Source organism: Hordeum vulgare, chromosome 2H (assembly GCF_904849725.1).
Source record: "Hordeum vulgare subsp. vulgare chromosome 2H, MorexV3_pseudomolecules_assembly, whole genome shotgun sequence".
Lineage (NCBI taxonomy): Eukaryota > Viridiplantae > Streptophyta > Magnoliopsida > Poales > Poaceae > Hordeum > Hordeum vulgare.
In genome coordinates, this window is record NC_058519.1 from 11,620,868 (window position 1) to 11,645,923 (window position 25,056).

Below are 25,056 nucleotides of genomic sequence, written 5' to 3' on the forward strand. Positions count from 1 at the left end.
GGTGAGAAATTGAAACATCGAGAAAACCCGGAAAAAATCATTTTAAAAACCAAAAACGCGTGTGAAAAACTAAAAAAAAAACTCTCAAAACATGACACGTGACAATGAATTTCGAAGATGACTACGCATGAGAATGGTCGTGGAAAGGATTTCGAAGAAGCCCTCGCCAACTAGTTTCTTCCCTTGACACGGGCTGATCACCAGCCCATGTTAATCGCACGAGCCCACGATCGATTGGACCGGCCTCAAGCCTCCTCTGCAAAATCGCCAAAAAATATTCTATTATTAATCTTTAGCACGTAGGCAGCCCAGCCCCAGAAAACCGTCGCACATCCAAATCGCACCAGCCCAGAGAACTGACCGCGGCACCCCACGCGCACGGGACGCATTCGCAGGCCGCCGCCGCCGCCCCATGACGCACGGCTTGCCAGCGGACCCTAGCCGGCAGGTTGGACGGCACCGGGAGAGGGAGACTGGGCCACCGCTGCCGGAAGGAAGAGGCCATGTCCAGAACCACAGATTGTTATATACCCCAAGATCCAACAACGAGGGTAAAGTACTTGTAATCTTGACGATTCAACTTTATTGGCCTGAGTAAATGTTGCAATGCAGGTGAAGGAATCGATGCACGTTCCGGAGGAAAATGGAACGGTGAATTTCATCCTTAGTATATATCCTTGTCCTGAAACTGCAATGGTGACTTGGGAGTGCTCGTTACCTTTGTATCCAAACTGCACTTGCTTTCACATGCAATTTTGTCTTTGAACGTATTGTGCTTTGGAGTGTTGCTTATGGTTGTTAATCTGAGGTCAAGATTGTTCTAGGTTAATCCAAAGTGCATGGCATTCTCAGCATTTTCTTACTGCTATTTTGAATTCAGACATCGACAAGCTATTCAAAGAAAGATGTGTCAACTTACAACACAAGGAAAGTTTGTTGGATCATAATCAACGACAAGGTTAGAACAAAACAATCTACTAGCTTACCCAATGCCATCTACTGTATATAATATTAGAGCGTCTTTTTAGTTTTTACTGACTGACATGTAATGTAATGGATACAAGCTATTTTTTGATAGATGGCATGCCGTTTCGGAATCGGAGCATCTAAATATTAGAGGAAGTTATCAATTAGCAAGGTATCTCTTTGTCTATTCCATGTTGAATTTATCTTATTCATGCACTCTTGGATTGGATGAGCATAAAGTGCATGAATCCACATCAATGTCGTCATGACAAAAAAATTATGCACCTCGGGCCACTCTTATTGTTCATGCATTATGGTGTATGCGAGTATTCTTGAAGTTGAGCCTACCCTGCATTTATGTCCTACATTCGTCATTGCTGGACCACCTTCGCCTGCCATCGTCACTGCTTGGATCTTTGGTTCTGGCAACAAATGCCCAGTGTGAAACCACAAAAAGAACAGAGAGCTAACTACCGCAACTTTGCTGCGACACAACAATCTTGAAAATCCCATCGACAACCACCTCCATCCAAGGACCCTTCTAGCCGGAAGAATTTCAAAAAAAACGATGCCCTCGATAGGCTACAATTTGTTGGGCACCGCCATCGTCACATCTGAGAAGACCCAATCAAAGCTTTCCCCCAAAGCATCTTGGCCAGGAAGGGGGAAACTGCAATCCTGATTCTTCTAGGAATGTAACGGCTCCTGCATGTAGAACCATTCTCGGCTCCAATGGGAGCCACACTGTGTCCCCACTCCACCTACAGGTAGAAGTTGCACATGTCTCCATCCTGCCTAGACCACCACGTCACCGGAGAAGCCGCCACCGTCGAGATGGCCATTGAGTTGATCCGACTGGGAGTTGAATTTACCATTAAGTGCCAAAAAAAATCAACACGCGGGCTGGCATCTGAATGTAATATATTTTGACATGAACTGCCATAGAACATCATGCAATCAACTCTTCTTTAGAGTGGGTTTCCTGAACACATATTCACCGACACCCTTCTTGTGTTGTGAATCGTAATAGCTCACTATTTTCACTTCATAGAAAATTATCTTTTTTGTTTCTCGCAAATAACTCAACATGTAAAATTTGACTAGTAGAATCCCATCTAGTTGTTTTTCGGGAAAATAATTTCAGCCCACATCAGTAAAGGCCACAAATGCTAATTTTAGAGAAACCACATGCAGAAATTACTTAGGTCCTTTCTTCTATGCAACCGCCTTGAACAATACCAAGAAAAGAAACGAAATTATGAGAAAACATACTCCTCATATTCAAACACTAGCCTCATCTTTACCCTTCTCTTTCGTTATCTGCCGCTATCAAACCCTAGCGTTGCTGCTTCACCACTGGTCCACTTTGCACCGCCCTCCACCAAAAATGTGCACTGATCCCCAATCATCGCCAGCCAAAGCATTCGTGCCGCCGCCACCTGACCCCCTCTCCCCGCCCATGACATGGCCTCCACTGACCCCTCACACCGTCTATCATCCATGGAGCCCACCATCGGCAAGATGGCTTCCTCGTCGTGGATGAGACTACTTGGTGGACGAAGCCGATAGATTCTGTATGCTATCCCAAGGACTAGAACCTGTCGTTGTTGTCGCCTCGTATCCCCCCTAGGCGATTCCCTAGGCCACTCGGAGGGCATGGCCGCTGAATCTTCGACCCCGACACCGCACAAGAAAAAGGCCTCCCAAGATCGCCATCCTCCCACAACGAGGTATAGTTCCACGCGGTACCAACCTTGGCGATGAGGATTTTATTTGTTTGCTAGATTTTTGGTATGCTTAGTTATGCTAATTTTCTATGACCGGTTAGGTTCAACTAATTGCAATGGTTCCATCTTGGATTAGATTTGTTAGGTTTAGGTTGATTAGGTGCTTAAATTTATTTAGCTATAGGTTAACTATGATAATTATTTATTAATTTGAGCGTAGTCACTCATGCCTGTGTTAATTTGAATGAGGTCATGCCAAAGTCCACTATCTACATCTCTCATCTTTTGTTCCCTCTCACCTCATATATACATAAAATTCTTCTTTCTCTACTCCATCAACCTTTGAAAAGCAAAATATCACTATCTTTTACCAATCTCCATTGTCCTGCTAATGATGCAATAGCAAGTTGATGTTTTACCAGCCAGATAAGTTGGGACTTCATTGTCAACTTGGTTAGAATTTTTTCATATCTTTATTACTATTTTAAAATAAAAATAGCTAATCATGCTATGAATAAAGTTCCATTATTCTTCTCATAAACATCACCTTGCTCTTGCACTGCATGTGGTTAGCTTTCATAAGCCGTCCGGGAGAAGTACCACAGAATTCTTATAAGTGTGATGCCTTATTTATTCACATGATTTTCTTGCATCAACAAAGACGGCGTGCCACAGGCATAATACTTGCAGTTTGCCTGATGTTCATCCTGGATTCGTTTATAACCTAGTCATGTGTAATAATCATTCTTGATATAGGGCTGACCAGTAAAAGACTAAAAGGCAGAGCTTTTGAAGGCTGACTCTTCAGGTTGTTATTATTCATATATATGTACTACAAAAGGCCAAAGAGCAATCAAGCTCTTTACCCTGCAAAAGAAATGTGGAAATTGTAGCTCCCATCGCCGGCCGGAAACTTCGGCAACCCCATTGCTGCCGCCATTGTTTCTGTGTGCGAGTGCAGCAAGAAATAGTCAAAGTTTGGGCCCTGTGATGGTTTGTAGGTACACTTGCAGAGAGAAAAGTTTGGGTAGCATCTCCTTAATCTAATCTACTTGCAACTGCAACTTTAGTCTAATCTGCAAGTGTACGTACCCGGCCTAGTAAAAAAATTGAGAATAAAATAAATAAATAAATACGGACTACTAGTGATCCCCATTAGTACATACTTGATCCTGCCAGCTTAGCACTGAGTTCGGTCAGATCCATCTACATCTACAACTATAAACCACGAACGAAGCTTCCTTATCCCTTTCTTAAGAAGCAGATCAAACTGAAACTTGTGGTAGACTTTGGATGTCGATCCACACTGGTTAGCTAGTGTGGAGTGACATCCGCTGGCCACTGCACCTATGTGCTTTTCTCCGTTAGTTTCCTTCGCCCCTCCCTCGTCTCAAGATCGGCTGGGTTTCTGAATTCGGAGCTGCAACCTAACTCGCACACAGCCGGTATGTAATTATGCATACACCATCGCTTGTCAATTGCAGTCGATCGCGAGCATTAGTTACATATAAGTACATTTGTGAGGGGAGTGTGCCTTTTGCTATGCGTATGAAAATTCACATGTCTACTGTGTGCACTGTACATTTTGTGCAATTCTAGATTACAATCACTTGTGAGTACTTCAGGCGACTGAGTATTAGCAAATTCACGGACGAAATCCTGCATTTATCATACATGATAATGTACTGTTATCTATACATTCCTTTTGGTTTATTACTCCTGATCATGTGCCTGAAACAAAGCCGCGGAAATTCATCCAATTCCAGGCAGTGCAGTGGAGACCAGAGTGTCAAGAGGAGAAGATCAATTAGTATGGCTGCAGGGCCGCTGGTGCTATGGAACCACCGGTCGATGCAGATCCTGGTCCTCCTCAGCCTTGGGCTCCAGCTCGTCCTCTTCGTCTTTGCCGGGATCCGCCGGCGTCAGACGCTCCCCGTGCGGAGGTTCCTCCTGTGGCTAGCGTACCTCATAGCCGACTCCACCGCCGTGTACGCCGTCGGCCACCTGTCATTTGGCAGCGCCGTGCGTGAGAACCAGCTCGTCGCGTTCTGGGCGCCGTTCCTGCTGCTCCACCTCGGCGGCCCGGACAACATCACCGCCTATGCGCTCCAGGACAACCAGCTCTGGCTCCGACACCTCACCATCCTCATCGTGCAGGTCCTCGGAGCGGGCTACGTCCTCAAGAAGCACATCACCGTCGCCCGCGGCCAGGACGGGAAGCTGCTCCTGATCGCCTCCATTTTGATGTTCGCCCTCGGCTTGGTCAAGTACGGGGAGAGGACGTGGGCGCTCAAGTGCAGCACCCTGGAGAGCATCGGCGCCTCCGTCAAGACCCAGCCGCCCGCCATCCACAACCATAACCATCCTCAGGACATAGCCACGGAGGGGGAGTTCCACCTGCGACGAGCCCACTCGCTGTTCCACATCTGCAAGCGCGCCATCGGCGACTCCTCAGTGGTCGAGGAGGATTCCGTGGAGATCACCGTGCATTTCGGTACAGCAGTACAGGGCGTGGAGCTGTGGACGCTGATGGAGATCGAGCTTTCCCTCATGTACGACGTCCTCTACACCAAGGCAGCCGTCATCCACACCTTCTTCGGCTACCTGGTCCGCTTCGTCGGGCCTCTTAGCGCCATCACCTCGATGCTGCTGTTCCAGTTCACCTCCAAGGACGGCTACGACAGAGCCGACGTCGCCATCACCTACGTCCTGCTGGGCGGCGCCGTGTTCATGGAGACGGCGTCGCTCCTGAACGCGTTGGCGTCATCCTGGACCTTTGCGTTCCTGAGCACTACCAGGTGGAGCTGGCTTCGGTACACCACCCTGTGCAACGAGAGATGGGACAGGCTCCGGCGCGCCGTCGTGTGGCTTCGTAATCTTGTCAAGGGACGAGTTGGCGGTGACAGTAGGTACAAGTCAAGAAGGTGGTCATACACCATCGGGCAGTACAACTTGCTGCATTTCTGCACGCGCCCCGCCGACATGCCGCTCGGTAGGCTGGCCAAGGCAATGGGACTCGACGAGTGGTGGAACCGGAAGCACTACTCGGGGACCGTCGAGATGTCTGGTGAGATCAAGTTCCGTATCGCTCTCTACATGAAGCGGTTGTACAGCAAGGGGAGGTTCAGCACGGGCATGCTAAGGAAGAAGTGGGGCGAGGATCCGCTGGAGAGCCGTGGGCTTTACCACAAAGGCATCCTCAAGGACTCCCTCGGCTTCGAGTTCCAGGAGGGCATCATCATCTGGCACATCGCCACCGAGATCTTCCTTGCCAAAAGCAAGAGAGCCAAGGCAGTGGATGCTGCGCCTGAGGTGCATTTTATTAGGATGATGTCCGACTATATGATGTTCCTATTAGTGGATCGTCCCTACATGCTGCCAGGACAGCCCCAAAAGAAGTTGTACCGGCGGACCTGCGAGAGGCTGGTCACCATGCGATCGGCTGATCCTAGGTACCCGAGTCGTGCACGCATCACGGATCTGTTCTGTGTGTATGATGGCCCAAACTCTAGCACTTCCAGGGTCGCGGAGAGAGTGGAGCTTGCAAACAACTTGTACGATGAGTACCAAGATCGAGAGTATGGCGAAGTTGCTCCTCGCCTCATTCACATGGCTCAACTTGCCAAAGAGCTACTGGAGAAGGAGAGGGATGGCACGACCGACTCTTTGAAGCTTGTCCTGGAAGTGTGGATGGACATTCTTATTTACGCGAGCCACAAGTGCAGCAGGGAGTCCCACGCCCAGAAGCTCAATAGTGGTGGCGAGTTGACAACCATCGTGTGGCTTATGGCAGAACACATATACCTAGCGTCGGCCCCAGAAAGAGATGATGTAATATAATGTTTCTGATAACAATTGCATCCTACTTCATGTATTTATTTATTTTTTGAGAATCCTACTTCATGTATTTATATTGTTTGTGCATAAGTTACATATAGTTATAAAAAAGGGTATTCAACAATGTGAGAGTGAGGGTCAGACTACACATGGACGTACATGGGCCGCCCAGTGCTCACTTAATTAGCCTTTGTGGACATCCGTGGGACTAGCCTCCTCACCAGTAAATTTTGAAATAGTTTTAGTACAGGCTCTTCAGTGAGGAAATACACTTTGATTTCTGGTTGTATTTCATCGCGAGGGCCAAATTTCACGTGGACATGCGCCGCCCAGTGTCTACTTAAAAGCCCACTTAAGGTGTGTTTGGTTGCTGTCATGGGTTGGAATATCACGGGTCGGACCCGTTCCTAGTCCTCGCTCCTGCGTTTGGTTTACCAACTGGAACAGAACCCACTCATTCCATTTTAGAAATATTTCACTCAGATCCGGAACGTGCTAGTACCACAAAATTGACGGAATCACACGGAAAGGCTCGTCTCGCGCAACTCGTCTCCTCCTTCCCCAGCTGCGCCGCTCGAGCTCCTCCTTCCCCAGCTGCGCCGCTCGAGCTCCTCCTTCCCCAGCTACGCCGCCGGCCCCCTCCCTCTCTGCTGCGGCGCTGCGCCGCCAACCCCCTCCCTCTCTGCTGCCGCGCTGCGCTGCCGGCCCTCTCCCTCCCTCTCTGCTGCATCGCCGCGCCGTCGGCCCCTTCCCTCTCTGCTGCCGCGCCGCCGGCCCCCTCCCTCTCTGCTGCCGCGCCACGCCGCCGGCCCTCTCCCTCCCTCTCTGTTGCGTCGCCGCCTCGCCGGCCCCCTCCCTCTCTGCTGCCGCGCCATGCCGCCGGCCCTCTCCCTTCCTCTCTTCTGCGTCGCCGCCGGCCCTCTCCCTTCCATTTTTCATTCCATGCCTCCCAACCAAACACTCGAACGGAACCATCCCGTTCCACTTTTTTGCTCATACCAAACACAGGAACGGAACCGACCCGTTCCTCTGGAATGGAACCATTCCATTCCATGACAGTTGGTTCTCCAACCAAACACACCCTTAGTTAGCCTTCGTGGATATCCATGGGACTAGCCTCCTCACGAGAGCAACTAGTTAGCGAACACTTCTTCGAGAGCCCCACAATGATCACTCCCACACGCCGTCACTTAGCGCGTTCTCAGTCGCTGCCACGTGTCATGCTTTGAACATTTGCTTCGGATTTCATTTTTTATTTCCCCGCACACATTTTTTTGGCTTTTTTGATTGGATTTTTTCCCGGTTTTTTTGTGTTTTGTTTTTTTATTGGTCTTCATTAGCTTTTTGATGGAAAAAGATAAAAAAGTGCGGGAATAAACGGGAATAAATGATACACATGAGTGCGTCACTTGTTTCAACTTAAAAAAGTATGATTGATCTTTGAAAGGAGTATCCCTTAATTAATGATTTCACTTTCTAGGAGCAACTCCGATGGACATTCTTATTTACGCGAGCTACAAGTACAGCATGGAATCACATGCCCAGAAGCTCAATAGCGGTGGCGAGTTGACAATCATTGTATGGCTTAGGCTTGTTATAATGGGGAATATCATATGTTAGTATCATACATACGATACTAGTGTATGATATTACATCTGTAATGCATAGTATTATATATTAATATCATAATATAGTTTATTTATTGCCATGCGTGACACATAATAACACATCATTTAATATGATGCATTATTGTAATATGATATTCAACTCTTTTTTTCTTCATTTAATTATATGACACCTCATCAAAATTGTCTAGTTGGCATTCATGATACTACCTATGATACTCTCATTACAACTAGCCTTATGACGGAACACATATACCTAGCACCGGCTCCGGAAAGAGATGAGGTAATATAATGTTTTTGACAAAAATTGTATCCTACTTCATGTATTTATTTATTTTTGAAAATCCTACTTCATATATTTATATTGTTTGTGTAAAGTTACATATAAGTATAGCAAACAGTATTCCAGAATGTGAGCGTGAGGGCCAGACTACACTTAAAAGCCCACTTACTTAGCCTTCATCGACATCTGTGAGACTTTTACCTAAAAAATAAATCCGTGGGACTAGCCTCCTAACTAGTGAATCTTGAAAGAGTTTTAGTACAGGCTCATCAGGAGGTACAACTACCGCTAAATAAATAAATAAATTTCAAATCAACTAGTGGTTGGATGGTTAGAGGGACAGTGGTATCCCTAGCTGAAAGGATTGATATGGTTGACTAGACGGGGGTGAATAGACAACTAACAATTTTTTTAAGCTTTTCTTTAACAAATTAAGTTTAGCAACAAATATGTTGTCTCGATATGCAACTAAGTGAGCAACCTATATGATGCTAGCAACAATAATAACAAGTAAGTAACAAATACAAGTAAAGGTAGGAAGTAACCACAAGTGGAACCGATGACGACTAGGATGTGTTTCCGAAGTTCCTTTCCTTTGAGTGGAAGTACGTCTTCGTTGAAGCGGTGTGGAGGCACAATGCTCCCCAAGATTCCACTAAGGCCACAATATTTTCCTCACGTCCTCACACAATACGATGTGTCGTGATTCCACTAGTGGTGCCCTTGAAGGAGGCAACCAAACCTTTACAAACAAGGTTGGAGCAATCTCCAGAATTGAATTGGAGGCTCTCAACGAGACCATGAAGCTTAACCACAATGGAATATGGCTTCGAGGTGACCTCGACCGTCTAGGATGCTCAAACACCCAAGAGTAACAAGATCCGCGAGGGATTGGTGGGGGAAATCAAATTTCTCTTGGTGAAAGTGTAGATCAAGGCCCTCTCAAGCAAACCCAACATTATCAACAAGTTTTGTTGGTTAGGGAGAGTGATCAGGTGAAAATGGAGCTTGGAGCAACAACGGAGCTTAGGGTTGGGAAAGGTGGTCTTCTCAGGGAAGAAAAACCCCTTTATATAGTGGGGGTGAATCCAACCGTTACCCACTTTCTCTGCCCGCATCAGAGCAGTACTACTGCTCCAGGGAGAGGTACTATCGATGATAAGAGGTAGTACCGCTCCAGTGAGGGGTGGTACTACCGCTGGGGCACAAGACAGAAATCAAAGATGGAGGCAGAGGCCGGTAGTACAGCCGGAGTGGTACTACCACTCATAAGAGGCAGTACCACCTCCTATATCTGCTCATGATATGTTGCAGACCTAGCCCATAAGTACCAAGGGGTTCTGCGCGGTAGTAACAAGCGGTACTACCGCTTGTTGGGCGGTACTACCGACCTGCAGTACCGCTCCAGGAAACGCTCAGTCCGACACAAAAAAGTGTCGAGACCCAAGGGCAGTGGCACTAGACAACGGAACTAGCTAGACCTCTTCCGCCCTGGAGCGGTATTACCACCGGCCAAGGCGGTACTACCACTCACAATAGGTAGTACGCTCAACAGAGCGGTACTACAACTTGGATCTTTCTAGGCAGGATAGGGCTAGGAAGGATGGTCCATTGAGGTGGGAAAGAGGGTGCGAAGGAATGAGCACATGATGATTCCACCCAAACCTTTCCGAAGCAGGCCCCTCTTAATAGTACGGTTTTAACTAAGACTCAAGTCCACCGATAATGAAAAGTAAGAGAGAAAACCGTCTCCCTATAAATACATCGAGGGGCATGAGTCGTCTTGTGCCAAATGATGAAATACCTGAAAGGCTTAGTGCACACGATTAGTTCGCAAACGCATTGTCATCAATCACCAAAACCTCTAGGGTATAAATATACCTTTACAATCTCCGCCTTTTTGGTGGATTGATGACAACACGAGATTTGCACAGAAGATATATATAAGATAGAATGCAAACCCCACTCTCTACAAAAATAGATAGGCCCCCCTAGATGTGTGCACTATTTAAGTATGCTTTTGGAATGCAAAGTGCACACACTAGGATCAACACTCCCCCTATATTTTATAGATAGACACTACTTGCACTAGGGGAAACTGAAAGTAATATAGATGCAACAAGTGGTGTGAGCATTAATAATAGGGCACAAGATAAGCATCTCACAAACTTAAGTCATATGATAAAATTAAGGTAACATATGTCTCACACCATATGACATAACCTCACAAGAGTCCCTTATCATCAAAGCCAAGCAATTTCATGAACGTCTTCCAGGGAGCAGAAAGCAGCTTACCGTTGGTCATCCAAGTAAGAGTCCTCTCCGCATGAGTTCCCAAATGCACCATGGCAAACACCAGTAGGAAAAATCTTATAGATAGTGTTGGAAATATGCCCTAGAGGCAATAATAAATTGGTTATTATTATATTTCCTTGTTCATGATAATCATTTATTATCCATGCTAGAATTGTATTGATCGAAAACTCAAATACATGTGTGGATACATAGACAACACACTGTCCCTAGTGAGCCTCTAGTTGACTAGCTCGTTGATCAAAGATGGTCAAGGTTTCCTGGCCATAGACAATTATTGTCACTTGATAACGGGATCACATCATTGGGAGAATGATGTGATGGACAAGACCCAAAACTATGAACGTAGCATATGATCGTGTCAGTTTATTGCTACTGTTTTCTGCATGTCAATGTATCTGTTCCTATGACCATGAGATCTTGCAATTCCCAGACACAGGAGGAATACCTTGTGGGTTATCAAACATCGCAACGTAACTGGGTGACTACAAAGGTGCTCTATAGGTATCTCCAAAGGTGTTAGTTGGGTTGGCATGGATCAAGACTAGGATTTGTCACTCCGTGTGACGGAGAGGTATCTCGGGGCCCACTCGGTAATACAACATCACAATAAGACTTGCAAGCAATGTGACTAAGAAGTTAGTCATGGGATCTTTTATTACGGAACGAGTAAAGAGACTTGCCGGTAACGAGATTGAACTAGGTATAGAGATACCGATGATCGAATCTCGGGCAAGTAACATACCGAAGGATAAAGGGAATAGCATACAGGATTAACTGAATCCTTGACATAGAGGTTCAACCGATAAAGATCTTCGTAGAATATGTAGGAGCCAATATGAACATCCAGGTCCCGCTATTGGTTATTGACCGGGGAGTGTCTCAGGTCATGTCTGCATAGTTCTCGAACCCGCAGGGTCTGCACACTTAAGGTTCGGTGACGTTTTGGTATAGTTGAGTTATAGGTGTTGGTGACCAAAGGTTGTTCAGAGTGCCGGATGAGAACCTGGACGTCACGAGGAGCTCCGAAATGGTCCGGAGGTAAAGATTTATATATAGGAAGTCATGTTTTGGTCACCGAAAAAGTTTCAATCTCATCGGTAGTGTACCGGGAGTGCAAGGAGCGTACAGGGGACCGTCGGGAGGAGTGTCACGCCCCAAGGGGCCTTATGGGTTGTGGGAGGATACAAACCAGCCCCTAGTGGGCTGACATAAGCTCCCACTTAGGCCCATGAGGTTTGAGAAGGAAAAAAACACAAGGTGGAAAGAGTTTCCAAGTGGGAAGGATGAGTCCTAATCCTACTAGGATTGGAGGAGGACTCCTCCTCTCCTCCTTGCGCCAAGGAAAGGGGCCAGCCCTAGGGCGCAGACTCCTCCCTCCCTCCTCCTATATATACTAGAGGTTTTTGAGGGTTTTGAGACACATAAAAAAAACCACGTGTTGCCCTCTCTCTCTTGATCTGTTTCTCCTCTAGTCTAGTTTCAGCAGTGCTTTGGCGAAGCCCTGCTGGAATAGTTTCACCACTACCACCACCACGCCGCCGTGCTGGAGAACTCATCTACCTCTCCGCCCTCTTTCTGGATCAAGAAGGCGGAGATCGTCATCGAGTTGTATGTGTGCTGAACGCGGAGGTGTCGTCCGTTCGACACTAGATCGGGATGGATCGTGATGGGATCGTGGGACGGATCGTGATGAGATCACGGGACGGGCAGCGATTTGGATCGCGAAGATGTTCCACTACATCAACCGCGTTATATACGCTTCCGCTTAGCGATCTACAAGGGTACGTAGATGCACTCTCTCCTCTCATAGATGATCATCACCATGGATAGGTATTGCGTGTGCGTAGGATTTTTTTTTGTTTCCCATCGACGTTCCACAACAGTGGCATCATGAGATAGGTTCATGCGTAGATGAAATCTTGAGTAGAACACAAAAGAGTTTGTGGGCATTGATATTCAATTTGATTCCCTCCTTAGTCTTTTCTCGATTTGGCGGTATTGTTGGATTGAAGCGGCCCGGACCAACCTTACTCGTACGCTTACGAGAGACCGGTTTCATCGAATGACATGCAAGTTGTTGCATAAATATGAATGGCGGTTGTCAGTTTCTTCAACTTTAGTTGAATCAGATTTGACCGAGGCGGTCCTTGGAGAAGGTTAAACAGCAATTTGCATATCACCGTTGTGGCTTTGCGTAAGTAAGATGCGATCATACTAGATACTCATAGCAGCCACGTAAAACATGCACCGTTTTGTGTTATGTTTTTTGATCCAGCGGAATACACTTCCTGTAAAATGCACCGATTTCTTCTGAGGTTACTTATGACCAAATGTTTAGGCTCAACTTTGAAGTGTGGACTTACTTAGAGCATCATTAGTAGTGCCCTCAAATCTTCAAATCCTCAAACCAGTTTAAGGGTTGAAAATTGGCATTTTTTGACACTTTTAAGGGTTAAAAAACACGGGCAACCCAACCCTTATAACGGAATATTCCGTTATAAGGGTTGAGTTTGAAGGTTCTAGTCTTTGCCGCATCTCAAACCCTTAAAACTACCATTTGACATATCACAATTTTCATCATCTAATAACGGTTTGAAGAAAACAATAATCATTCTAGTTATAATTACAACACCGAATAATACTTTCAAACACATAATAGTCATTCAAGTTATTGCAACAATGTTTTCTAGCAAATTACAATAATTGCTCGAATCAAGTAGGACATAGAAAAGTAAACAAAGATAGATCATGGGCCTTGGCACCGCCCAGCCAACTCCCACTGGTGCTCTACTAGATCATCCCGGAGCTAACCATGAGTGTTTGCATCCTCAGTCTGACGATGTGCTTGAAGAAAAGATTGTACGCGACAAGGGTTTCTTTTCGGTTACACACGGGCACCAACATTGTCCTAGAAACAAGGAAGTTTTAACACTCTCTCATCCTCGAGGATCATGTTGTGTAGAATCACACAACATTTGATGATGTTCTCCAAGGTTTTTTTATCCCAAAAACGAGCTGCACCCCGAACTATGGCAAACCTTGCTTGCAAAACACCGAAGGGGCGGGCGGCGGCCGAGGGGCGTGGGGGGGGGGGGGGGGGGCGTGGGCGGGAGGAGGTGGACGAGAGGCGGTCGGTCTGCTGCGGGCGGAAGGCGGGCGGCGGCCGGGGAGGTCGAGGGGAGGCGTGGGGCGGGCGCGACAGCCGGCCTGCTGCGGGCGGCGGTCGGGGGGCCGGCCGGGGCGGGCTTGGATGTGAGGAGAGGCGGTCGGGGGCGGGACGGCGGCCGCGGCTACGGAGGTGGAGGGGAGGCAACCGGGGGTGGGATGGCGGCGACGGCTGTGGAGGTGGAGTGGAGGCGGCCGGGGGGCGGGACGGCGGCAGCGACGACTCGGGTGGGCGCGGGCAGGAGTTGGGGACGGGAAATTTCCCTCCCGTGCTCGGATGGCTCGTAAGTGAGGGTTGGGATAGGTTTTGCTCCCTAATCCTCACTTGTACAATTTGGGAAAGGGTTTGAAGGTCGTATCCTTAAATTTTTTTGAGGGTTAAGGGGTTCTAGTCTACGCGCTTTTGAAGGTCGGATCCTTAAATGTGGTGGAGGTGTCTTCCCGTGCACAATCTTGTTACGAACATACCAGGAACGCCATAGGACCATGATAATTCTGCTACGCACCGATACCTGAGCTTTGTCGAGGAGATTGAAGAGCCATTCCTTGCCTGTGTAGTTGATGTGCAATCTGTCGGGTAATGGCCAGTAGAATCGCATTGTATCCCACAGGTTTGCTGCATGCGGACAGGCAAGGAGAGCATGAAATGATGATTCCTGCTCCCGATCACAGACCTGGCAAAAGCCATTCAGGTCAAAATGTCGTCTCTTCTTCTCAACATCAGTAGGGAGGGAGCCCGAAGCAACTTGCCAGGCAAAATTCTTGAGCTTTGGAGGGACCTTTGTATCCCATATTAGCTTCCAAAGTGGTCTGTCACCAGAAGGGTCTGCACTAGTTGAGCCTGGATTGAACTGATCATAGTGAATTACCATTGCCACATGATAAGCGCTTTTAACTATCAAAATTCCTAACTTCTCCCATGGCCAAGAGATAAAATCGTCCCACCTTGCTGACGTTCTTATCTTTAGGATGGCCTCCACATCCGGTTGCCAGAAGTACTGACGAAGCAGATCAACCCTCCATCCGCCCTGCTCATTCAGGAATTCGTGCACTCTTTTCAGCCTGCAATTCCGCCTAGGTGTGATGGGTATAAACGGCATACCCCTCGGTATCCATGGGTCACACCAAACCTTGATGTTCATACCATTGCCCACCCTCCATAACATTCCTTTCTTCACGAGTTGTAGCCCATATTCAAGGCCACGCCATACAGCCAAGGCATTCCCAGTGAAGACCGTGTCGACCAAGTTCCCATTAGGATAGTATTTAGCATGAAGGAGAGATGCACACAAAGAATTCGGTGACATGAGTAAGCGCCACACCTGCTTGGCCAACAACGCTTGATTGTATGCCCTCATGTCACGGAATCCAAGCCCCCCTTGAGATTTTGGTAGTAGTAGCTTGTTCCAAGACATCCATGCCATTCTCCTCTTCCCCTTGTCCACTCCCCACCAATACTGCCGAATCAGTTTGGTAAGCTCATCGCACACCGAGAAGGGGAGTTTGAAGATGCTCATGAAATAAACCGGGATAGCTTGTGCTACAGCCTTAATCAGAACTTCCTTGCTTGCTTGTGACGCATACTTTTCGCTCCACTCAACTAGCCGCTTGCTCAGTGTCGCCTGTAAGGATTCAAACCTACCCTTATGCATCCGTCCATCCGGAACCGGGAGACCCAGGTATTTAGCTTCGAACTCCTGCTGTGTCACTTGCAGAATACCCTTAATCTCATCAATCACCAATGGATCACAACTATCTTTAAACAGGATCGAGCACTTTGAGGGATTGATCAGTTGGCCCGTCGCAAGTGCATAAGTATGTAACACTTCCTTAATGATCTCAGCTTGGTCTGCAGCAGCCCGGAAGAATAAGAGAAAATTTTCCGCAAATAAGATATGTGATATAGCAGGCGCCCCTCGGCATATTTCCAGCGGAACCAGGCCACGCTCCTGAACCGCCTCATGCAGTAGAGCAGATAGTGCATCAGCAACAAATAGGAACAAAAAGGGGGATAGTGGATCACCTTGCCTAAGGCCCCTTGAGGGTGTAAATTGATGGAGAGACTTCCCATTAAGCTTGACCGCAAACTTTACCGAGCGCACCGATGCCATGATCCTGGTGACCCAGGCATTTGCAAAACCCCACTTCAATAGGGCTTGTTCCAAGAAGTCCCAATCAACACGATCGTAAGCTTTTGATAGATCCAGCTTGTAAGCGCAGTAATCACTCCTTGTGGATCCTGTTTGGAGGTGGTGCCAACATTCGAAGGCAATGATGGAATTATCCGATATCAACCTGCCAGGGATGAAGGCGCTCTGATTTACCGAGATGAGATCAACTAAGAAAGGCCGGAGCCTATTCACCATACACTTGGATACCACCTTGTAAATAACATTACACAACGAGATAGGACGGAACTCCTTCACGGAGGAAGGGTGCTGGACCTTGGGTATAAGAACAATGAGCGTTTCATTTACACCCTCCGGCATTACCCCCGACGAAAAGAAGTCACGAACTGCCTTCACAACATCTTCTTTCAACACCCCCCAGTTCCGCTGATAAAATCTTGCTGGGAATCCATCCGGCCCTGGGGCTTTCAGTGGTCCAATCTGGAACAACGCGTCTGATATCTCCTTCTCTGAGTAAGGTGCAAGTAGTTCCTCATTCATGACATCTGTAACTTTAGGCACTATCTTGTTTAACATAACCTCCGGAGTTAACGTTGGGTCTTTGGTGTACACCTCCTTAAAATATGAAGAGGCCATCCGTTCCATCTCCGATGGCGACACACACCATGAACCATCATCTTTCTGAAGATGGTGGATGTTGTTTCTCTTGGCCCGCCATACCGCATGTCGATGAAAGTGTTTAGTGTTGCGATCACCTTCCTTCAACCAGGTGATGCGCCTACGTTGGAGCCACATCATTTCCTCCCTATAGCGCAGTTCATCCAATTCCTCCATTTTCTTCTTTACTAGCAACCGATCGACGTCATTAAGCTGTAAAACCTCAAACTCCCGGCGCAGTTTCATGATCTGTTTCTCCACATGGCCAAAGTTGTCCTTACTCCACTTACGAAGATCTGACATGACTGATTTTAAGGAATCTGCCACGTTTCCAAGATCACCAGTAGGCTTTACTTTCGCCCAAGCTGCCGCGATAACCTGGGAGAGACGGCAATCGCGTTCCCACATAATTTCATACTTGGGATTCCCCGTACGCCGTACGTCAACCACCTCTTCTAGGTGCAAGAACAGGAGGCAGTGATCCGATCTAGGAGAAGTCAGGTGTTGTACTTTTGCATAGGGAAACATATCCCGCCAATCGTCGAAGGCGCATACCCTATCCAGGCGGACTCGTGTGTTATCAATACCTAGTCGCCCATTATCGTATGTGTAAGGCACACCCGAGAACCCTAAATCAATCAGCTCACAAAGTTCTAGAGTATCCCGGAAGGCTTCCATCTGAATTTCACGCCTGGCCGTCCTGGAGAAGTGCTCGTGCTGCCACAGGGCCTCGTTAAAGTCGCCCCCACCATCCATGGCAACATGGACAAGCCCCTAAGTCTGAGCAGATGGTTCCACATGCACTGCCGATTCTCGACTCGTGGTTCCCCGTAAACAAAAGTTGATCTCCACTGCTTCCCTGACCCTGGATCAGATATAAGAACATCAATGTAACGCTGGCAGGAATCTAACACCGTGACATGATAGGATTCCTCCTAGAACAAGGCCAGACCACCACTATGACCGATACAGTCAACACCACTAAAACCCTTTAAGCCTAACCTCCATTTAAGACTCTCAATTTTTGCACAGGTTTGTCTTGTTTCCGCAAGAAAGACAAAGCTTGGGGAATGGGCTTTTACAAGAGCCCCAACTTCACGAACTGTCCGGCGGTTCCCCGCCCCCCGACAGTTCCAATATAAGTGACTCATTAGGCCTGGCGGCGCTCCACCTGGGAGCCCGCCGAAAGGTTGTCCGAGTCTGATTGAGCATCATCCTTCTTAGCACGTTTACTGTCTGAACTGGTAGATGGGGATTCTAAATTTGCAGCGTCCTTCCCATCGGTAATCAACAGCATTTTCCCCTCCTGAGCATGCACCACCACTTCATCCTGTTCCACAAGTAGACGCTTGCGAGCAGATTTATCGACCTCCATGGCCAGGGAGGTGTCCTTCTTAACAGGGTTAGATGCAGTGTCTTTCAACTCCCTGTCAATGGCCGCCACCCCTTTGTTCGTTGACACTTTGGCCGCAGGGGAATCGAGGACAGTTTTGTCAGAGCGGCTCGGCTCCCAATCACTCTTGAACTTCCCCGGGGGATCGGCATACAGGTAGTCGCCGAATTTGAGATCACTTTCCTCATACACGCCACTACCACACTCCTTATGATCATGACCAATGATACCACAGGCTTTGCAAAACCTTGCTAGCTTCTCATACCTAACGGCATATGCTGATCTCACTTTACCTTTGACAATACTCACGAATTTCGTAAGGGGTTTCCTGACATCATGTTTAACCCTAACCCGGATATAATCTTCCCTGGAGTTTCCTGCAATCCTTGTTTCCAGTATCTCCCCTGATGATCGAAGCAACTTCTCTACCACATCCACTGTACAATATCCATCCGGGAGTTTATGGATCTGGAGCCATATGGGCATATGGACCATAAGAACGTCCGTAGCCTCAGAGTAACCATCATATGGAGCAAAAATCACCGCCATATTGCGAAACAGCCACGGACCCTGTGACATGATCCGATCCCAATCCCCAGGCATTGTGCTTGGATCACAAACAGATTGGCGCCGATGGGACGGAACCTGACAGGTTTAGCCGTATTCTAGGCCGCTCTCATATCCTTGAAGAACGCAACTTGACTAAAGTTTTTGAAGGTTTGGACCCTGGCTAGGGCAAGCCATGGAATCACCTCCGCGAGATCAGGAGCCTCCTCTTCCACGATCACATCATCGAAATCTTCCTCATGTAGATCCAGCTTCTCGAAGAAATCGCCAAGCTCCTCGTCTTGTTTCCCCTGGGAACCCAGGTTTGTCGAAGAGAATGCATCTGGAGCCGATGCCATGACGCAGCTCGAGAGAAGAACCCTCGCCGAGAACGAGGCGTTCGGGACGACGGGGGAAAAATCGCGGGAGTAGATCGGGCGACTGCAAGTCGACGGTAGACCTAGGGCGGACGGGGGACCTACGGCGTGGAGTCGCCGCAGGGAGGTAAAACCCTAGTTTTGGCTAGGGGAATTTTTTTCGCACTCCTAGCAATCGCTTAGCTGGTCTGTTAGTTACTTGTACTACTACTATTTACAATTGGATTGCTCCATGGTAGGAACCTAGTATTCATGGTTGTTTCCTCTTAATTAAGGCATGGAAATTGTCTACATGGCGCTGCTACACAATGGATGCATATTATATGTGGCAGCGTTGCAGGAAGCCTTCTTGTACGGGGAAGTGAAGACTCTGTCCACAGAGATTCAAGCCGTCTTCGGCACCACTGCCACAGCCTCTGTGCATCTCATCAGTGACTGCATCGTCGGCCCACAGTCCTCCTATCCATGATCATATGAGGCTGGGGAGAGTTGTGCAGATGGTGCCTATCTTGGATTGGTCAATTAGTGGCAAGAAATTCACTTGTAAGATAGGATGATTCATATGAATGGGTTGTTTATGTACCATGTTCATGACATATGAACTGCTTGTGAAGTAAACAGTTTGTGAACCCATCTGTACACTGAAAGTTAATATATATATGCAAAGAATGGCAATATGACAACTATATCTTCCAAATTATTTTCAGTTCTCCTTCTCCGATACCTCAAGAGTTAGTATATTTTGTTGTTGCAAAAAAGGCCATATATTAGTGAGTTTACTGGTGGAGGTCAGGCCATATTCCATCTCAACGACCACAAGATCCATATGTTGTCCGCCTCGGCAGCTGTTGAAGTTCAATTTGTGTAACATCCCAATTTAAAAGAAGGCTCGTCATTTCTAGAATAAAAACCATCACGGGTCAAACCACATCTCAGGAAGGCTTGCGGTAGTGTGCAACCTTTTCTTTATTTGCAAATTAGATTCCTAGCTGAGGCTACTCTAGAGTACAAATTAGATTTTATCGCACTCATGGAGACGGGGCGAGATAATTTTACATCACAGTTCCTGAACACTTTATCCGCACGTGTGGATTTTGATTGGCACTGTCTCCCTCCAAGAGAAAGATCCGGTGGGATCTTACTTGGTGTGCGGTGTGAATCACTTCAGGTGCGTGAAGTGGTGATGGAGGAATTTGCGGTTAAGTTTAGGATTAGATCAAAAATGACGGTTTTCAATGGGTTCATGTGGCTGTGTATGGTGCAGCCCAGTCAGAGTTGAACCCGGACTTTTTGGCTGATCTGGTCCGAATATGTGATGAAAAGTTACCTCTATTAGTTGGCGGTGATTTGAATATCATTCGCCGCTCTGATGAAAAAACAATGATAATTTTGGTGGCAGATGACCATTTATGTTTAACACAATTATTGAAAGCTTGGATCTCAGGGAGATTGAACTTTCAAGAAGAAAGTACACCTGGGCGAATTCCTTACAAAATCAGACATTCGAAAAGCTAGACCGGGTACATACTAGCATCGAATGGGAACAGAAGTTCCCACTAGTTTCGGTATGTGCACTTCAGCGAGCTTTCTCTGACCATACCCCACTCCTCCTAGATTCCGGGGATGCAATTCACATGGGTAAGAAGAATAGTTTCTCTTTCGAATCAAGTTGGTTTCTAAGAGAAGGATTCATGGACATGATTGCTAAGCAATGGAGTACTGAGTGCGGAGGGACGTCTAATGTTGATAGATGGAAAACAAAATTAGACATCTTAGACAGTTCCTCCGGGGATGGGCAAAAAACGAATTTGGGATTTATAAGGAGGAGCAGGACATGCTTCTCAAACTTATAGATGATCTAGATCGCAAAGCTGAGATTTGGTTGTTGGATGCAAATGAACGGGCTTCCAAAGATGAGGCTGAACAGAGAGTGCGTGTTCTCCTTCGAGAGAAGGAAATGAAATGAGCACTTAGAGCCAAAGTGCGGGCCATTGTCCAGGGGGATGATAATACAATTTTTTTCCATTTGATTGCGAATGGCAAACATAGGAAAAAGAGGATTTTGCAACTAGAACAGGATGAGGGTACGATAGTAGGTCAAGAGAACTTAAAATTGTACATCTCAACATACTATAAACAACTCTTTGGAGCGTCGGCTAATAGTTTTATCATTATGGATGAGCAAATGGTAGCGGATATTCCTCAAATCGGAGATGCCGATAATGAGCTCTTATCCGCTCCTTTTACGGAGAAAGAGGTGCTTGAGGCTATTGGGCAGATGAAAAACAGCAAAGCTCCTGGACCGAATGGGTTCCCGACTGAGTTTTATAAGAAATGCTGGCATATAATTAAGGATGACCTTATGCCAATGTTTCATGACCTGTTCTGTGGGCGATTAAAACTATTTCATCTGAATTTTGGTACAATCACGCTGCTACCAAAGAAGGTGCGGGCGACACGTATTGAACAATTTCGTCCTATTTGCCTGCTTAATGTTAGCTTCAAGATTTTCACAAAGGTGGGAACTAATCGGCTAACTCAGGTCGCCCACTCGGTGGTTCAATCTACTCAGCCAGCTTTTATGCCTGGACGTAACATCCTAGAAGGGGTTGTAGTCCTGCATGAAACCTTACATGAGATTCTCTCGAAGAAACTAGATGGGGTAATCTTCAAAATGGATTTTGAAAAAGCATATTATAAATTCAAATGGTCCTTCCTATAGCAGACCTTGCGTATGAAATGGTTCGACCAGCTTTGGAGGAAGCATGTCGATTGTTTCATAAAAAAAGGAAGTGTTGGTATCAAAGTCAACGATGACGTGGGTCATTTCTTTCAGACTCTGAAGGGTCTTCGACAAGGCGCTCCTATGTCACCGATTTAATTCAACATTGTTGCAGATATGTTGGCTTTAATGATCAGGAGGGCCTGTGACAAAGATCTAATAGGGGGACTTGTCCCGCATCTCGTGGATGGGGGTGTCTCAATCTTACGGTATGCTCATTTTATGCTTATTTGAACAACTATCTGGGTTGAAAATTAACTTTAACAAAAGTGAAGTGTTTTGCTTTGGCCAGGCTAAAGTTGAACAACTCACTTACAACCAACTGTTTGGTTGCGACAGTGGGAACCTACCGTTTACCTATTTAGGTATTCCTATTCATCACCGGAAGTTAACAAATAAGGAGTGGAAATGTATCGAAGACCGATTTGAAAAAAGCTAAGTTGCTGGAAAGGCAAGCTTTTATACTATGAAGGACGTTTGGTACTAGTTAACTCGGTCTTAACCAGTATGCCCATGTTCATTCTTTCCTTTTTCGAGATACCCGTTGGGGTACGGAAAAGGTTGGATTTCTATCGGTCCCGTTTCTTCTGGCAGAGTGACGAAGTTAAAACAAAGTATAGGCTAACTAAGTGGGATATGATTTGCATACCTAGGGAGCAATGGGGTTTAGGGATTGAGAATTTAGAGGTTAAAAACATATGCCTACTAAGTAAGTGGTTGTACAGAATATCAGTGGAAACTAAAGGCATGTGGGTACAAATTCTGAGGAATAAGTACTTGCAAAATAAGACCTTAGCACAGGCGACCATAAGACCGAATGACTCTCCTTTCTGGAAAGGATTAATGAGGTCAAAAAATGCCTTTTTCCAACGGACTAGGTTTATCATTGGTAATGGTGAATCTACTAGATTCTGGGAAGATACATGGTTAGGGGAAGTGCCACTAGCCCTGCAATATCCGCAATTATACAATATTGTCCAACATAGACAAGCATCCGTTGCGACAATATTGAGCCACGCGCCTCTAAATATTATTCAGTTTCGCAGATCCTTAATAGGTCACAGATGGACCAGTTGGCTTCACCTTGTCAGAAGGTTAATGGACATCCAAGTTTCGGATATACCAGACACTATTCAATGGAAGTTGACTAAAAATGGAGCTTTTACTGTAAAATCTATGTATCTTCATCTCATAGATTTGGGGCCGATTCCAGAATCCAAACATATATGGAAGGTCAAAGTACCGTTGAGGATAAAGATCTTCATGTGGTTTGTCCACAAAGGAGTTATTCTAACGAAGGACAATTTGGCAAAACGTAATTGGAAAGGCAACCAAAGATGCAACTTCTGTCACAACAGTGAAACCATTAAACACCTCTTTCTCGCCTTCCCTATGGCTAAACTCTTATGGCGTTCTATTCACATTGCTTTTAATATCATCCCCCTAATAGTATTAACACATTGTTTGGGACGTGGGTAGTGGGTGTTGATGCTAATTTGACAAAGATTATTTGTGTGGGAACCTGTGCATTGATGTGGGCTAGTTGGAACTGCAGGAATGATTTAGTATTTAACAGATGCAAATCTATCAATTTTTTGCAGGTTATCTTCAGGGCTACCGCCTTGATCCGCACGTGGTTATTACTCACTCCTGCGGAAGCCAGGGAGCCTATGGTTACTGGGTGTGCCCGCTGAGAGATGGTAGCTCAGGATATTTTCAACCGGTTTGGATGACGACTCAATAATAGGAAAGGTGGCTAGTCATCTAGTTCTATTACCATTGTTGGTTGTGGCGCATATGGCGCTTTGTATCTTTATTTTTTGGTTTTCTCAGATTGCTATACTCGGATCGGACTCTTTTTACATTATTCAATTAAAAGGCTGCATGCATCACTCGATGCAGAGACCGCGGCGATGCCTCCTTTTCTAAAAACAAGTACATGGACACGGTAAGTCATTCATGCAACTGACTCGTTCAGTGATCAAAGTAGCTTCCACAGGTAAGTACTCCCTCTGTTCCTAAACAAAAGTATTTTTAGAGATTTTACTACAAATTACATACGGATATATATAGACATAGTTTAAAATGTAGATTCATTTATTTTGCTCTGTATGTAGGCTGTAGTGAAATATCTAAAGAGACTTATGTTTAGAAACACATGTAGTATAAAACATAGTACTCCTCTTTCTTTATTTATTCTCCAAAGTAAGTTTGTCCTTAGTCAAATCTTATACAATTTGATCAAGTATATAAAAAATAATATGCACATTTACAACAACAAAAATAAAATAATATGAAAATAATAATCAATGGTGAATCTACACATATTAATTTGTTATTGTAGATAATAATAAAAAATATTAATAACTTAGTTCAAAGTTATGAATTTTGACTTAAGAGAAAACTAACATGCAAAGTAAATTAAAACCGAGGGAGCATGTATATTGTCACATCAACATATCGGCTAGAAACTTCCACGCTCCTTTCGGTCTCCACTCTAAGAGGGAGTACAATAACGGGAAGGGGACTTTTGGAACCTGGTTGTATATACATATTATATGCAAAGAAAATATAGCAATTCAACAAAATGTTAAATTTTTTTGAAATAAACTTGACCTTTCATTATACTTGTGAGAACAGGTCCATAAAAAGAAAATTATATTTTGACTTCTTTTCAAAAAGATAATTTTTTAATCAAAATATAGTGTATTTTGTCTTTTTACCCAGATGTCAATGTTGACTTTTTTTCGTAAAAATTTATATACTAGTGCAAAACGAAGTCATGTTTAATATAAAGATACTTCAAAACTATTTAGATTTTTAATTAATTATTAAAAAATCACCATATAAGGTGCATGTACAACTAGAAACCAAAGTATATTTTCCTGCAACTACGTTCTTAAATCTGTACACACATACAGTTCGGTTAATTAAGATGTTGTGGACTGGTTAGTGGTCACACCCTAAGACCTAAGCGTTTTTTTTGGCGGGGAAGGCCTAAGAGCAACTCCAACGCGCCGACCCGAACGGACGCGTGTCCGCTTTTCGTTCGCTTGCCGATCCATTTCCGGTTTAATTTTTAGCCTGATTTGGGTCGGCGCGGACACAAAACGGGCGCGGACGACGCGCGCTTCCGCCATTCCCTGGCCCGCTACCCGGTGGTACATTGGTCGTTCTCCACCCCATCTAGTCCTCGCCTCGCCTCGCCCCAGTCCCCTCGCTGCTGTTGTCGCCGCCCAGTTCTGGCTGCATC

The 25,056-nt window shown here is 46.0% G+C and overlaps 1 protein-coding gene across 1 annotated transcript; it reads left to right on the forward strand.

Annotated features, from left to right (window-relative positions):
* The first annotated feature begins 3,963 nt into the window (after positions 1-3,963).
* LOC123429150 lies at positions 3,964-6,583 on the forward strand. Its single transcript, XM_045113210.1, has 2 exons — positions 3,964-4,138; positions 4,460-6,583. The coding sequence occupies exon 2, from the start codon at positions 4,506-4,508 to the stop codon at positions 6,531-6,533; it is 2,028 nt and encodes a 675-aa protein (XP_044969145.1). The 5' UTR covers positions 3,964-4,138; positions 4,460-4,505; the 3' UTR covers positions 6,534-6,583.
* Positions 6,584-25,056: the final 18,473 nt, after the last annotated feature.

Coding starts and splice junctions, on each gene's coding strand:
- LOC123429150 (XM_045113210.1), top strand. CDS start 4,506: ATGGCTGCAGGGCCGCTGGTGCTATGGAACCACCGGTCGATGCAGATC.